Source organism: Photinus pyralis, unplaced genomic scaffold (assembly GCF_008802855.1).
Source record: "Photinus pyralis isolate 1611_PpyrPB1 unplaced genomic scaffold, Ppyr1.3 Ppyr1.4_LG8, whole genome shotgun sequence".
NCBI classification, from domain to species: Eukaryota; Metazoa; Arthropoda; class Insecta; order Coleoptera; family Lampyridae; genus Photinus; species Photinus pyralis.
The window spans coordinates 24,332,104-24,345,040 of NW_022170819.1; the positions used below are offsets into that span (position 1 = coordinate 24,332,104).

Below are 12,937 nucleotides of genomic sequence, written 5' to 3' on the forward strand. Positions count from 1 at the left end.
AAACAATATTTGTAAAAAAAATTGTAGCTATATTTATGAAAATTATATGTGCACATTTACATCGACGACGGGAATGTATCTCCATGAATGACCAGAGGAGGACACGACAGGAGAGTGCGTCATGGATTGGTCGGGTGTACAACACTGTATATCCATTTTGTATTGGCCTGGTGTTAAAAATAGTACACTGCAAGCGTGCCATACCTTGCATTGCGGCTCCAGTATTGGCAGAACTTTTCTAAAAACAATTGTGTTCTTTGATTATATAACTAACTGTAACGGGAACACGTAGGTATGAGTAAAGCTGGGACTTATTTTGATAAAATGTTGGTATCTATTTACTTATTTATTGGCCTTCAACAGGCTTTCGCCATTTTTAGAAGTGCCCCTGCAGAAGGTATCGCCTAAGCTTGAAAAATGTTATACATTTAAGAGAATTAATGACAATGGGCGTGGTTATACTGCAAACGACGGAATTAGTTTCATGTGCAATTATGCTTCGAAAGAAAAAAATCAATTCAGTTATTGAACTGCACAAAACCGTGCATTCCGTAGGAGATTGTAACCAGAGACGGCCGCCTTCCGTTACGAGTCAGGGTTAAGCGACTTCTATTATTGGTAACATTGCACCACCCCTGGGCGTTCCAGTTCCCAATAGTGATAGTGAAGTCATGGAGCATCGTGAAGCGCACTTGAGATCTGGTGGGTTTTGATTAATGACCTTAACACACTTGATTGGGTTAAGTAAACGAATAGATTAGTTAACGATTAAAGATGGCCGCTTTGACATATTAGCGCCATTTTGTAGGCGTGACAGAAATTAAAAAGAGTAGGGACCAGAGTGGTGGGAAATAACAGTAAAAGAACACGCTAAATAGGTAATTATGCAACAATTTACATAGTTAGATGCTGAAGAGAGTGCCTGGAACCGACGTTATACCAAAATTTCACCAAAATAATCGCCCTTAATTAAAGAGCACTTACTTTGCGCATCCCACAATAACAACACGAGTCTCGAGCTTATAATTATGTGTACCATTTCGATGGTCTTGATAAAACTGTACAGAAAGCATTAATTGCTGTAACGGTTTCTCTAAGCTGTTACTGACGCCGATGCGCACGCTCAGACAATCGCCGGCGTCGCAATTAATTTCCTCTTGCGGCTTGAGAGAATCTCCGTTTACGCTTACCTCTGAAAAACTATCGTGACAATCGACCGTTTTTCTAAGTACCTACCCCAATTTAACGGAGACATGCGCACGATGTCCAGCATGTTCGGTGTCAACGTAATGCCCTTTAGGCTCGCCTTGCCCTTCGTGTTGAGCGAGAGCAGGTGCCAACGTAAATCTACCAAGTTAGCGATGTGATCCGAACATATTCTGTCCAGGTCTAGGTGATTGTTGGTCGCGCTGTTCTGATCCATGTAAAGCTTCGTTAGTTTCGATAACGGACAGCGGTTCACGGGTACCGGAATGCGACAACTTTCGTGACTCTCGATCAGCATGTGCTTCGTGGGGGTGTAATGCAATTCCATTTCTTGCGATGTCATATTGGCGATGTCTAAAACTAAATAAAACTGGGAGGATCTACAACAGATGTGACAGAGAGCGGTGAGTCGCCATCTCTGCTTACGTTTCGGCGGGTAAAACGTCCCAATTTGTCACCTGTATGGAGGGTAACATTTCTAAGGTGATGAAAATGGAGCAGCTTCTGCAGTAGCCGGCCTGGAAACCTGCACCTCCGCTGTATCGCAATTGCAGCTGCCCTTCGACGACGGCCGACGCAGCATGCTGTGGAAGTGTCAGTGCACCAGGTGATCTGTACCCGGTGGTCGTCATACTGGACTGGCCCGAGTTGGACGACCTTCAACTGTTTTACACTAACTGCGCCCTACTCCCGTAACTCACCTGAAACTCGCATTTAGCTCGTTCCGCCTTGTACCGTGGAAGCTGCTTCCCATAGTACTGGGCGAGTTGAGTCGAGACGGAAGTGAGCTTGGACCCACAGACATAGACATAATACTGCCACTACCATGCGAGCTACCGAAAACTCCACTGCTTAACTCATTTTGCCCAAACCCCGCCGTGAGGAAGTTTGCAGCGGAATACAGGTACAACGTTAAGCTGGCCGTACCGTTCGGCATCAGCGGTAGCTGGCTTTCCAAATTTTCTTGCGACCATTTGAAGATCTGATCCTGCAGTGACGCCTCGAGGACGCTCTGTATCGACACTTCAATCATCTCGATCGGCACGTGACTATTGTTCGTTAGTGTGATGGTGCATTCGGTACTCTCGCCATTGTACAAACTAATGCTCGCCGACGTCACCACGTTTTCAAAATTTTGCAACGAGGAGAACGTCGCGCTTTGAGGCAACGAAGTTTTGATTTCCATCGTTGGAAGTATCGGAATCACATCAATACTGTACGACGGAAGAAAATTGGGCATATATCGCAGACGACAATTTGATTTGACGCCCAACGTGTGCGTACTGTAACCTAAAATCTCCAATTCGCCACTTTCTTTGGGAGTTCCGTTTAGAGTCAGGGACGTTGGCGTGTCCGACGGTAGAATCACCGTTTCCGGAATCGACTCGAACACCACACCAGACGTTAGCAATCTCATGTTCGATACCTTTAGTTCAAACGGTAGTGGATTTACTAGTTTCAAAGTAACTTCGCACACATCGTTTTCCACCCATAAGAAGTCTGAAGCAACAACGGTACCATAAGGTTTTTATGTAATTATATGAACCAGGTTTCGCAAGTAATTTTACATAATACATTAGTATTATTTGTTTGAAACACATCATGTATTGGTATGCCACAAAGCCCACCCAGAATCGTACTCTTGAAATTAGGCCAACACGCACATCTTAGTGCGTTTATTTTCGCGGTCCCTACATTAAATGATAGCCTCAAATTCGATGGACCGTGCAAAAATCACTATACTTTACACTTTACCGTCATTAAACTTTGTATTTCCAGATACGAAAAAGATGAACCTCTAATAATGAACGTGCAAACCCCACTAAATACTATTCATTTGCACTAGTATCTATTATTAGCACAAAAAACCGATTTCTTCGTTCCGCTCGCCGCGATAATTTAACGTTCCGCTCGGAATGATTTTGCTTTATTTATATTGCCGACCCTTAACTTTCTTGACTTTTGTTAGCGCCCGCAACCCTTCGGCCGCTTCCGCCACGCTCTTCCAACAACCGAAACAATTCTTATCTCTAATCGTTGCTAAAACGTAAAAACCCGAAACGGAACCAACGCAAATTTGACGACTCACGTCTGTTTTTATCGCAGCCTGCGCTACCCAAAGCCGTCTGGCTGTCGCTATTAAAGCTACTAGAGATTTATTCACGTGAAGCAGTACATATGAAAATTTTCGCAGCTGAGTGGGGCCCACCATTTAGTACATGAATTGTGGGTTCGGGTGTCCTAATGTTTACTTAAATCCAAGCTCATATGTCATAATAAAAAAACCTGTCTCCTAGAAAATCTACTATTTTAAACACTCAATAGAGCGAGTCCATGTGTGTTTGTATTCACTTACTTACCCATTTTACTTTGTGGCTTATTACTCGTACGCTCGAGCGTGCCGAATTTAATAGGCGTAAATAGAAACGGTCCAATATCCTGCTTGAACGTTTCAATTTTGCGAGGCTGCAGGTGCGGCTGTAAATTTCGTAGACCGAAACCTAAGCAGACGGGCACGTTGCTTAAATTCGCCGGCGGAATTACTATTCCGCTGTCTAATACTAACGGTACCGGTGCGCCCTCGCACTGTGACGATAGCGACTGTAATGTGAATGTTATTATTAAATCGCTATATCGATTGGAAGTGAACCTGTAATTGGATTGCTAATTCTTTCTGTTCCGAAGCCGATAGGTGTTCCCACATGGTTTGTAAGAGGAATGTCATGTGTCTGGTTGCTAGAGCGGAATGGCCCATACGTTTTGCGGCAACCACAAGTTCTTGAAGGAGTTGGATTTGTAGAGCCGGCCAACCTAGATCAGAAGTTTTAGCTTGGTAGGACTAAAGTAGTTGAGTAGATGGACATTATGAGATCCTGTTTTAATTAACCGTTTGACAAGCTGATGAAACTAATGACGGGACATCCTGTTTATGAGAAGTGTTTCAATTTAGTAACATAAATCTGAGGGGTTTATTTACGAGTAACCACAGAATTGGGGGTCCGTTAACTTGGCCCCCCCACTGAGAGATTTGATAGTCGTATTATTTTAAAATGAATGCGCTCGTTATGCGCTCATATGCGCCACTAGCCTCTTTGACTTCTCCGCATTCCCATTAGCATTACTTTTACTTTTGTTCGAGGTGCGTACATACAATTTCATTTAAATATCTTAACAAATACAAAAATTAGATTGTGCATGCGCAATATTATTTTTTCATCTTCAAAATTGTTTGAGGTTTAATGAATATTTACTGACACAGAAAACCGGGCATTTATATGTTCTTTGTAACAAGAATTTATTATAAAAGATACCATTCTTTGAGGGTTCGAGCAGTTTTTGGGCTGTAACTGTTTGGCCCGTTAGTCTACGTAACTAAAAAACAATAGCAATCTTTCTTATATCCTTAAGAACATGTGTACCAATTTTCAAAGAAGGTAGTAGTGTTTGTGTTTGAAGATCGACACACACAGGAAAAATATAAAACGGCACAATATTTGGAAAATATAATTATGAATCAAACGATATCACGCTTGGATCTTTGAAATTGACAGCTAATGACAGTTCGACAGTTTAGTTCGTAATTGAAACTTCTAACAGACAGAATTCGTCACTCGTTTTATTTTTCAGGGTAATAGTGACTCGTGATTTAACCAATCACAGTGAAGGTTAAACTGTCCCTATGCTTTCTACCGCTACCTTCTTAAAATGAATAGCGTTATAGTTCTATAGGTACTAAAAAAGGTTCTCAAAAACTATAATGCGCAAAGATTTATGTTTACGGCTCATTTTAGCGCATGATGAAAGGTACGATGTAGTAGAAAAAACATGTTAAAAAACGTAACTTTTGAAAACGCTAAGTTAGACCCTCCACTTTTTAAAAATTTTTTATGGCTTAACCGTAATGGCGCTAGCTTTAATTCAAGTGGCGCAATTGAGCGCATAACCAAATGTATCAGGTGACCTAGTTACAAGCGACAAAATACGTACTGGGGGGGCTACGTTCACTTGGCCCCCCCAAATGTTTTTTCGGATTTCTAAAAAACGATAATGGCGCAAGAGTTATTATCGGTGGCGCATATGAGCGCATAACGAGCGCATTCATTTTAAAATAATACGACAATCAAATCTCTCAGTGGGGGGGCCAAGTTAACGGACCCCAGAATTGGTGTATTTCATTTAAGTTTGTGTTTCTGTAGTGTTATTTTTCCTTTTAGAATTGTTTGTAATTGCGTATAGTCTATTTAGATTTGTTTATTTAATTGTATAACGTGAAATTGTGTGTTAAAATGTAGGCACATCCGGTCGATTGTTATCGGAGGGGAGTTAATTATTGCACGCGTTCTTAGTCGCTGTGAGAAGAGATAGCGGGTTATGTAAGTGGTCAACGATGCGCGCTTTATTCTTGGCGTAAGTGGGACGCGTTCCTTCGCAGCTGATGTTATTTAATAAATTATGATATACGATTTATTTGTGGAAATCGGAATAAAGAGATTTATTTTATTATGAAAGTGGTGTTTCGTTAAATAGTAGAAGACTGCCAGAGAGCTGGTTCGCGACGGTCGGAAAGCGTACGTTTCATTCCGCTATTTATTCAGGACTATCCGCCCGATTTGATTGATTGAAGACGCAATTCGTCATTTTTATCATATCTCTGTACATAAAAAAAGCTGTTACAAAGCTGTAAGAAGTTCAACGCGCGGTGTCCGTTGAAAGAGAATTCAGTTTATTGCATCGTGAGGCCTTCTGTCAATTTTCTCTTACTAAGTTAAAAGTTTATACCGTCTGAAAAGCCGGCAATTCGTCATTTCATTCATATGTTGCTTGTCATCAAAATTTGTGTGCTACGAAAAAGTGAAGTTCAGAACCGGTCAGAGTTTGTGTGTGGAGTTATGTGCGCCTTGTTTATCGCTGTTGAATGACCAGAGATTATTAGCACTATAAACAAAGAAAAAAAACTAATTTAAAATTTTTTAATTTTCTTCACTATCGACCGTCTGCATACGGGGTACGTATGTAAAAACAAGCTTTGTAAGCATCTCTTCAATTCAGGAATTTTGTTTAATGTTATTTTCATGTTTTTCGGAATAAAATTTTGTCATTGTCAATTAATTAATTGTGTTTATCGAATCCATTGTGTGACCCGAATAGAATATCATGGCAGATTTTTCTTCTCGTGTCCAAGATTTGTGTTAATGAAAATGTGTGTAGTTACTCCTTTGGAATTTTCAGAAGCTGATCTAAGCTTAAAATGACGAATTTAATAAGTCAATACTGGAATTTTTCTTTGTGGCAGATGCCGGAAGTGTACGTGGAGAGATTTCCTACAATTTTCCGATTTTTTATGTGGGCGAGTGAGTCCTGAATACACCTCTGTTTTGCGTGCGAAAGCTTGAGGCACCGGTATGTAAGTCGTGAAATATGGCGTAGTTAGTTCAAATTACAGGGGGATTTTGCTTATATTTCATCCGTGGTTATCCAACTTGCTGCATAGCGGTTTTTTCTGAATCCGTGCGGAAAAAGTTGTCAAGAAATTTCCTTGAAAAACATGATTTTCATTAGTGGAGAAGGTTGTACGTTCCAGAATGGATGTGATTTGAAAATAAAAGTAGTGGGAAATAGGTTGTTGGCAGAGTGTCGTGAGGCAATGCGTGTTAAGCCACGAGAGTGTTCACGTCTAGCTATTAAAAAAGTTTAAGTCAACCACCTGAAAGATTGCGCGGGGTGGTTTTATAATTTGTGGAGAATTGAAATTAAGTCGTGGGCCAATATGCGTCAAGCCGCGAGCGGTTAAATTAAACACCCTATGAATTACCGCAGGGTGTTTTTAGATTTTGTGAGATAATACTGTGTTAAAAGAATTAGCGATTTGGTGTCGACCGTCCTTTCAACCATTTGTAATTTTTGGCAACATGCGCTAAAGCAGTTTTGACGTGTTTAATATAATTGACCGATTTAAAATTTGAGCAAGATTGGTGCATAAATATGAGTTACTTTTGCGCATGCATCCAACAAGATCCACCTTTTATTATGCTGCCATCAGGTTTCCTTTACATCAACAACACTTACCACTTTGTTGATTATCGTGACACATTTCCGTAGGATCCAATGTGATTTTGTGACCGGGAAAACTTTGCAATATCAAAGTGTAACATTTGTTCCAGTTCGGCGTCGGATTTTGCGGGGAAACGTGCCTGGTGGCGGCCAATCTTTGACAAAACGCCGCCTTCCTCGTAAACCCGATTTGCAAGTATAAATCCGACAACTTTTCAAATCTCTGTATCTTCTCCTGCTCGGACAGTGTTAGGTTAATGAAAACGACGTTCTGCAGAAAGCTGGCCGCCTGCAACGAGTGGCTCTGTTCGACCGATATTCGCGCCGCCTTGAAACTGGCCTCGGTCTCGACGATGCCCGCATTTTGGTATTTGCTGTAATGGATGATTGCTTCCCGGTACTTTTTAGAAATTTCGTCCGGGGGAAGCATGTTGACAATGTCACGTCTGACAATTCCGACCGTTGTGGTAATCGAGTTGGAACGCTTAGGCGAGCCTTCTTGTAGACTTGCATTTCGATGCAGCGAAACAGTGCGCTGTATATTGGGGTATAATACTAAAGCAGATGCGGCACAAAGCCCCTCAAAGGCGGCCCCCAACCATAACCAATCGTTGACCGACTTTAAAGTCTCAGCAGCACTATGGTAATACGCAATGCTTTCGGCTAGCAGACCAGCCTGTAGACACAGATCGCCCAAATGTTTAGTCATGCGACCTGTGCAACGTTTTTTATTATTACGCGAATCCATATCTAAACCAACAAAATCTTTCTTCTCGAAGGGGGCTAACAACAACGACACCCGCTCCAACTTCTCCCTCGACCGTTCCAATCGTTTCGACTCCAACACCCAAAACAGAGAGTTAATAAATTCGGTCAACTGATTCTCTAAATCGGTACACGGATCTGATTCATTATAAAATAGCGCTCTCGTCTTAAAATTCGTGGGGGTTGTAAACTTTTCTCGAACTGTAGCACCCTCCTCAGGTGAACTCGTGTTATCTTCCTGCACACTCTTCACACTTTCCTCTTCAGGGCTACTGTTATCACTCGGCGGATATTCTCTTTCATCCGTAATTCCAAACAGTATGCATCTCGAATCGTACAACGTGCTGGTGTACTTCACTTTCAAGCTTTCGTGAACACGACAAATTTCGTTTAGCTCCTGTTGCGAGTCGTACTTGCCCAGCGACACCAATCCCAGCAAGCGACGGTGCGTTTGAAAATCGCCCCAGTCGTTATTTTCAACAGGATGCTCCTTGACGTAACGTACCAAGATGTTACGAACTTGACCGGTCGAATCGGTTATCTTAACGTTACCTAGCCGAGTTATACGATCGTAAAATTTATTAAACGTTTTCATCTTTAAGTATGGACCTATTTGCTTCACTAGTATTAACAGAGAGGCATGATCGTGTGAGTATTGATCATAATCGGGATGCGACATGTTTGGTTCTGATGTTGTACTCGAAAGGATGTAACTAACTGATGAACGCATTTGACGGGTTTTTATAAGTTCTAGGTCTAAAAACAGAGCAAAATGTCATACATTCAACCAAAAGTATCTTTATTTGTACTTTTTCCATTATTTTATTTAGGTTTTTAGGTAAACATTTTCGACATAACCTCTTCAACATCTGATGACATTTCAGATATCCAATCAAATGATCTACAAGACCATTTCTTATACAAACATACGTTATTCGCAAGTTGTCATTCATCATACAAGTTACTCTGCATCATTGAATTTGATATTTAGTCATAAATTCAATGTCTGCATCATTGAAATAAAAGACTATGCGGTCCCATCATTTAAGTACTCAAGCTACTAACTATGCACATAATGCAAATTGTTCTGTTCTATAATAGTTGGTTATTTGTCAAGGATAAAAAAAGTGCTTATTATGGAGGCCTATTTTAGTCTAAAGCGAAACATATTGGTGGATTTCCCTCCAAAAATACACCATTTTCAATTTGGAAATGTTTGGCGAGAGCATTATGAGCTGTAGTTCTATTGGGACTGTAATAGTTCTAAAGTAAACTTCTAAATCAAGTACCAAACAATATTCTGAACTACTACAAACATAACCTCAAATTTTATTGTAACTGAAAAATTATACACAGCTTTTTAAATTATATACTTTATTTTTATATAGTTTACGTAAAAATGCCCGTTGATATAAAAGAATTGACTGAAGGCTGGCTTGAGTTAGAAAGCGACCCAGGTTTATTTACCTTACTTTTAGAAGACTTTGGTGTAAAAGGTGTACAAGTCGAAGAAATTTATGATTTACATAAACCCTTAGACAGTCCCGTTTATGGCTTCATATTCCTATTTCGTTGGATTGAAGAACGCAGATCAAGACGTAAAATCGTAGAACAAACCGAAATATTTGTAAAAGAAGAAGATATCGTGAATAACATATTTTTTGCCCAGCAAATGGTACCCAATAGTTGTGCCACACACGCTCTTATTTCTATTTTACTAAATTGCCCCAATATACATCTGGGAGAAACTTTAAGTAGACTAAAGACTCACACGCACGGCATGTCTCCGGAAAATAAAGGGTGGGCTATTGGAAATACTCCAGAACTAGCTTGTGCACACAATTCGCATGCGATACCTCAGGCAAAAAGGAGATTGGACAAAAGTAAAACTGTGTTGTTTTATATGGACTGTTTTTAAAACTATCATTTTAGGTAGTGGTGTTACAACTGGTCGATTTACCGGGGAAGCCTTCCATTTTGTTAGCTTTGTACCTATAAACGGCAGACTCTTCGAATTGGACGGCTTGAAGCCGTTTCCCATTGATCACGGCCCCTGGAACGATGTAGGCGATTGGACGGAGAAATTCAGAAGTGTCATGAGCGAACGTCTGGGAATTTCAGCGGGCGAGCAATACCACGACATTAGATTTAATTTAATGGCTGTCGTACCCGATCGTCGATTGGCCATCACACACAAGCTGAAAATGTTAAAAACCAACAAGCAGATCGTTCTAGACGCGTTACAGCAGCTGATGAAGATTAAGCATGTCGACAAATGCGAAAAGGAGGAGCCCGAGGCTAAACCTAAAAAAGAAGCGGGTAATGAAGATGAGTCGGCTCAGATTCCTAACGTTGTTGAACCGTCTGTAACGTCGACGATTGAAAAAATGAATGCGGAACCAAAGAAAGATAAGGTGATGCTCTGCCCTTTGGACTACTCAACGCCCCTCACCATTCAGACATCTCCCGCACCAAGTACCTCGAGTACGGATACATCGTCAGAAGTGGGATCCGCATTTAATTCGCCAACCCAAGCGTGGAATTGGGCTGCTTCTCAAAACAGTCCCCTTTCGAAGGACTTTAAAAGGTTTGTCGTCATTCGAGTCGCAAATGAAGATAAGGATCTTTCCAAACCAAGTAAGTGTAGTAAAAGTAGCATCCTTAGATCCTCTTCCCATCAAAGATTCCTTTACGTAAAGTGTTGCATGGGAAAAAGGGGAAAACTACCAGCAGAGCGACCTAACTTTCAAGTTGAAACTATAGACGTTTCCTGGTACTTTTGAAACTCGTTAGCAGGCCGCTCAATATGAAGGGTATGAATGAACTTCTACGTTGTGTAATCGGTTCTTGTCTGTGTTGGGACATGAGACATAATCGGGAGGGGAATTGAATAAAATGCAGAATTTTGTGCTCAATAAAAGATAAGAACAAATAAATATATTACGCATACAACAAGGCAATGCCAGGGAAACCTTCTACGGGACAAAATCCTCGGCACCGCCCACAAAAATACATGATGTAAATCAATAACAACAAAATGCAAATGAGAAAAATTCACAAATAAAACATCTCTTGTACGATAAAAATGAGGTAATCGGATTAAATGCAGTTTATTAAGTTAAACAATTCATAAAAACACGTAAATGAGACCTCATAAATGCAAGTGGAAAACATGATAAATCAATTTAGTACAAAAAGAAGCGTACATGTGAGAATGCCAATTGCAAGTATTCAGATTGAAGTAGATTATTGCCCAAGTAAAACATATTTTAAATAGAGGAAATGGTAATTAGGAAACTAAGATCCGCACGAGACGAGCAGGCAACAGATACACCGAAGAATCGGACTGTATTAGGTACGTACTCCACGGGAACAGTTGAACCACTCATATACAGAAACATCACATTAGAGGGCTCCCTCCCTTTCTCGTATCGCTAGACGCAATTTCTGCAGCTTGCATGGGATGAAGAAAGAAACATATGCAGCGACAAATCGGACTGCATGAGGTCTATCGCCTTCTACCATTTGGTGGAGTGGGGATAGAAGTATGACGTCGTCTATATTTTTATTATACAGAACAAAATAATAATAATAACGGTTAAATATTGAAATATCGTGTACAAAATGGATTGGAAACTGCGACTGCGCAACAAAATGTCTGGCAACGTTGCAAAACAAAATGTTGCGTGCGGTGCGTTTCTAGCCTAAGATGCTTCTTATAAAGTCAAATTGAAATAACGTGTACAAAATGGATTCCGCAGTGCAGATTTTCTAAAGTGTAGCTGGATTTTTCCGAAATTTTACCAGAAAGTACGTACTCCAAATAATTGGAAAATGGACGCGCAAGTCAAAATATTGATTGCGCATGTGCAGATCTAATTTTTTTTATTTGTGGACCACCTTTTTGAAATTTTAGCTGAAGATGCTTAGTATAAAAGCACATTGAAAACACACGTCAAGAAAAGGATCGCGCCTGCGCAGTCTTTTTTATTTCTTTATTTAAGTATTTATTATAACTTATGAAAGCAAATTTTAACAGTTATAGTCAACAAAGAAATTTTTTATTATTATTTATCTTTGCGTGTTTTCCTGGCGGACAAGCATAATCGTCATTACTGGACCCTACAAAAGGAATCTCAATAACTTAGGTACATACTTCACTATCCCGAAAAACCTACCTTGTTTGACCCACCTCTTTCCGCTAGCGTACTTGGAGTTAAAGAACCTTGGAACGTCATTTAATGGGTCTAATAGAATGCATTTCAGTAGTGAACATTAACGGCAAACGTCAAACTAACGAGGCCGCGCCGACCTGTAACAAGAAATGCCTGTCGAACACCGGACACGCACGCGTGCGTACGAGCGACGGAGACACTGTCGTCGCCGAAAAAAAGAACCCAGAATTCCTGGAACCGCACACGTTCGCGCCCCAAGACCTACTAGCTTTACTGCGAAATCTCGAGAACGAAATTTGTATCTGCGAAATTAGCCTAAAGGACGAGAACGACAAGCAAAATAAGTACAGGGTGGACGACTGTAGACGTACGCACAATTACGACGAATTCGTATGCACGTTTCTGTCGATGCTGGCGGAACAAGGTAAATTGGCCGACTTGGTCGAACAGCACCTCCTAACGCCGAAGAGGCCGGGCGGGGCGCTGCCGGTACCGAAAAATTCGAAAAGTATAAAGAAACAGGAAAGCAATCATAAAAAGAAAAAGGGTAGATCGAAGGTGAAACGGCGAAAGTAGTCAACAGTCATTATTAACCGGACACAACAGTATTTATTACCTACTATTTTTAATTATTTATTACAATCCAATTTTGTGGATATACAATAATTGTGTATATTATTGTTATATTTGTTAATTTTAGAATGTCCTGTGAAATATAAATTTTATATAATAAATATTGG

At 40.5% G+C, this 12,937-nt stretch overlaps 2 protein-coding genes across 2 annotated transcripts; one reads left to right on the forward strand and one right to left on the reverse strand.

Moving 5' to 3' along the window:
* Positions 1-8: 8 nt before the first annotated feature.
* On the reverse strand, positions 9-8,953 carry LOC116178766 (protein brunelleschi). Its single transcript, XM_031498361.1, has 9 exons — positions 8,832-8,953; positions 7,273-8,778; positions 3,857-4,017; positions 3,567-3,807; positions 1,908-2,706; positions 1,633-1,863; positions 1,237-1,586; positions 985-1,192; positions 9-238 (listed from the first exon to the last, which is right to left on the reverse strand). Exons 2-9 carry the CDS (start codon positions 8,750-8,752, stop codon positions 43-45), a joined length of 3,666 nt encoding a protein of 1,221 aa, XP_031354221.1. The 5' UTR covers positions 8,753-8,778; positions 8,832-8,953; the 3' UTR covers positions 9-42.
* A 147-nt stretch (positions 8,954-9,100) lies between these two features.
* LOC116178767 (ubiquitin carboxyl-terminal hydrolase calypso-like) lies at positions 9,101-12,910 on the forward strand. The gene is made up of 3 exons (XM_031498362.1): positions 9,101-9,905; positions 9,955-10,659; positions 12,289-12,910. The coding sequence occupies exons 1-3, from the start codon at positions 9,422-9,424 to the stop codon at positions 12,771-12,773; spliced, it is 1,674 nt and encodes a 557-aa protein (XP_031354222.1). The 5' UTR covers positions 9,101-9,421; the 3' UTR covers positions 12,774-12,910.
* Positions 12,911-12,937: the final 27 nt, after the last annotated feature.

Excerpts from the sequence above, each read along its gene's own strand:
- LOC116178767 (XM_031498362.1), top strand. The coding sequence starts at position 9,422 with ATGCCCGTTGATATAAAAGAATTGACTGAAGGCTGGCTTGAGTTAGAA. Across the intron at positions 9,906-9,954 it reads AAAAAGGAGATTGGACAAAA|GTAGTGGTGTTACAACTGGT; the intron begins GTAAAACTGTGT and ends CTATCATTTTAG. Across the intron at positions 10,660-12,288 it reads TAAGGATCTTTCCAAACCAA|TAGTGAACATTAACGGCAAA; the intron begins GTAAGTGTAGTA and ends AATGCATTTCAG.
- LOC116178766 (XM_031498361.1), bottom strand. The coding sequence starts at position 8,752 with ATGCGTTCATCAGTTAGTTACATCCTTTCGAGTACAACATCAGAACCA. Across the intron at positions 2,707-3,566 it reads TAAGCCACAAAGTAAAATGG|ACTTCTTATGGGTGGAAAAC; the intron begins GTAAGTAAGTGA and ends TTGTTGCTTCAG. Across the intron at positions 1,587-1,632 it reads GACGTTTTACCCGCCGAAAC|ATCCTCCCAGTTTTATTTAG; the intron begins GTAAGCAGAGAT and ends CATCTGTTGTAG.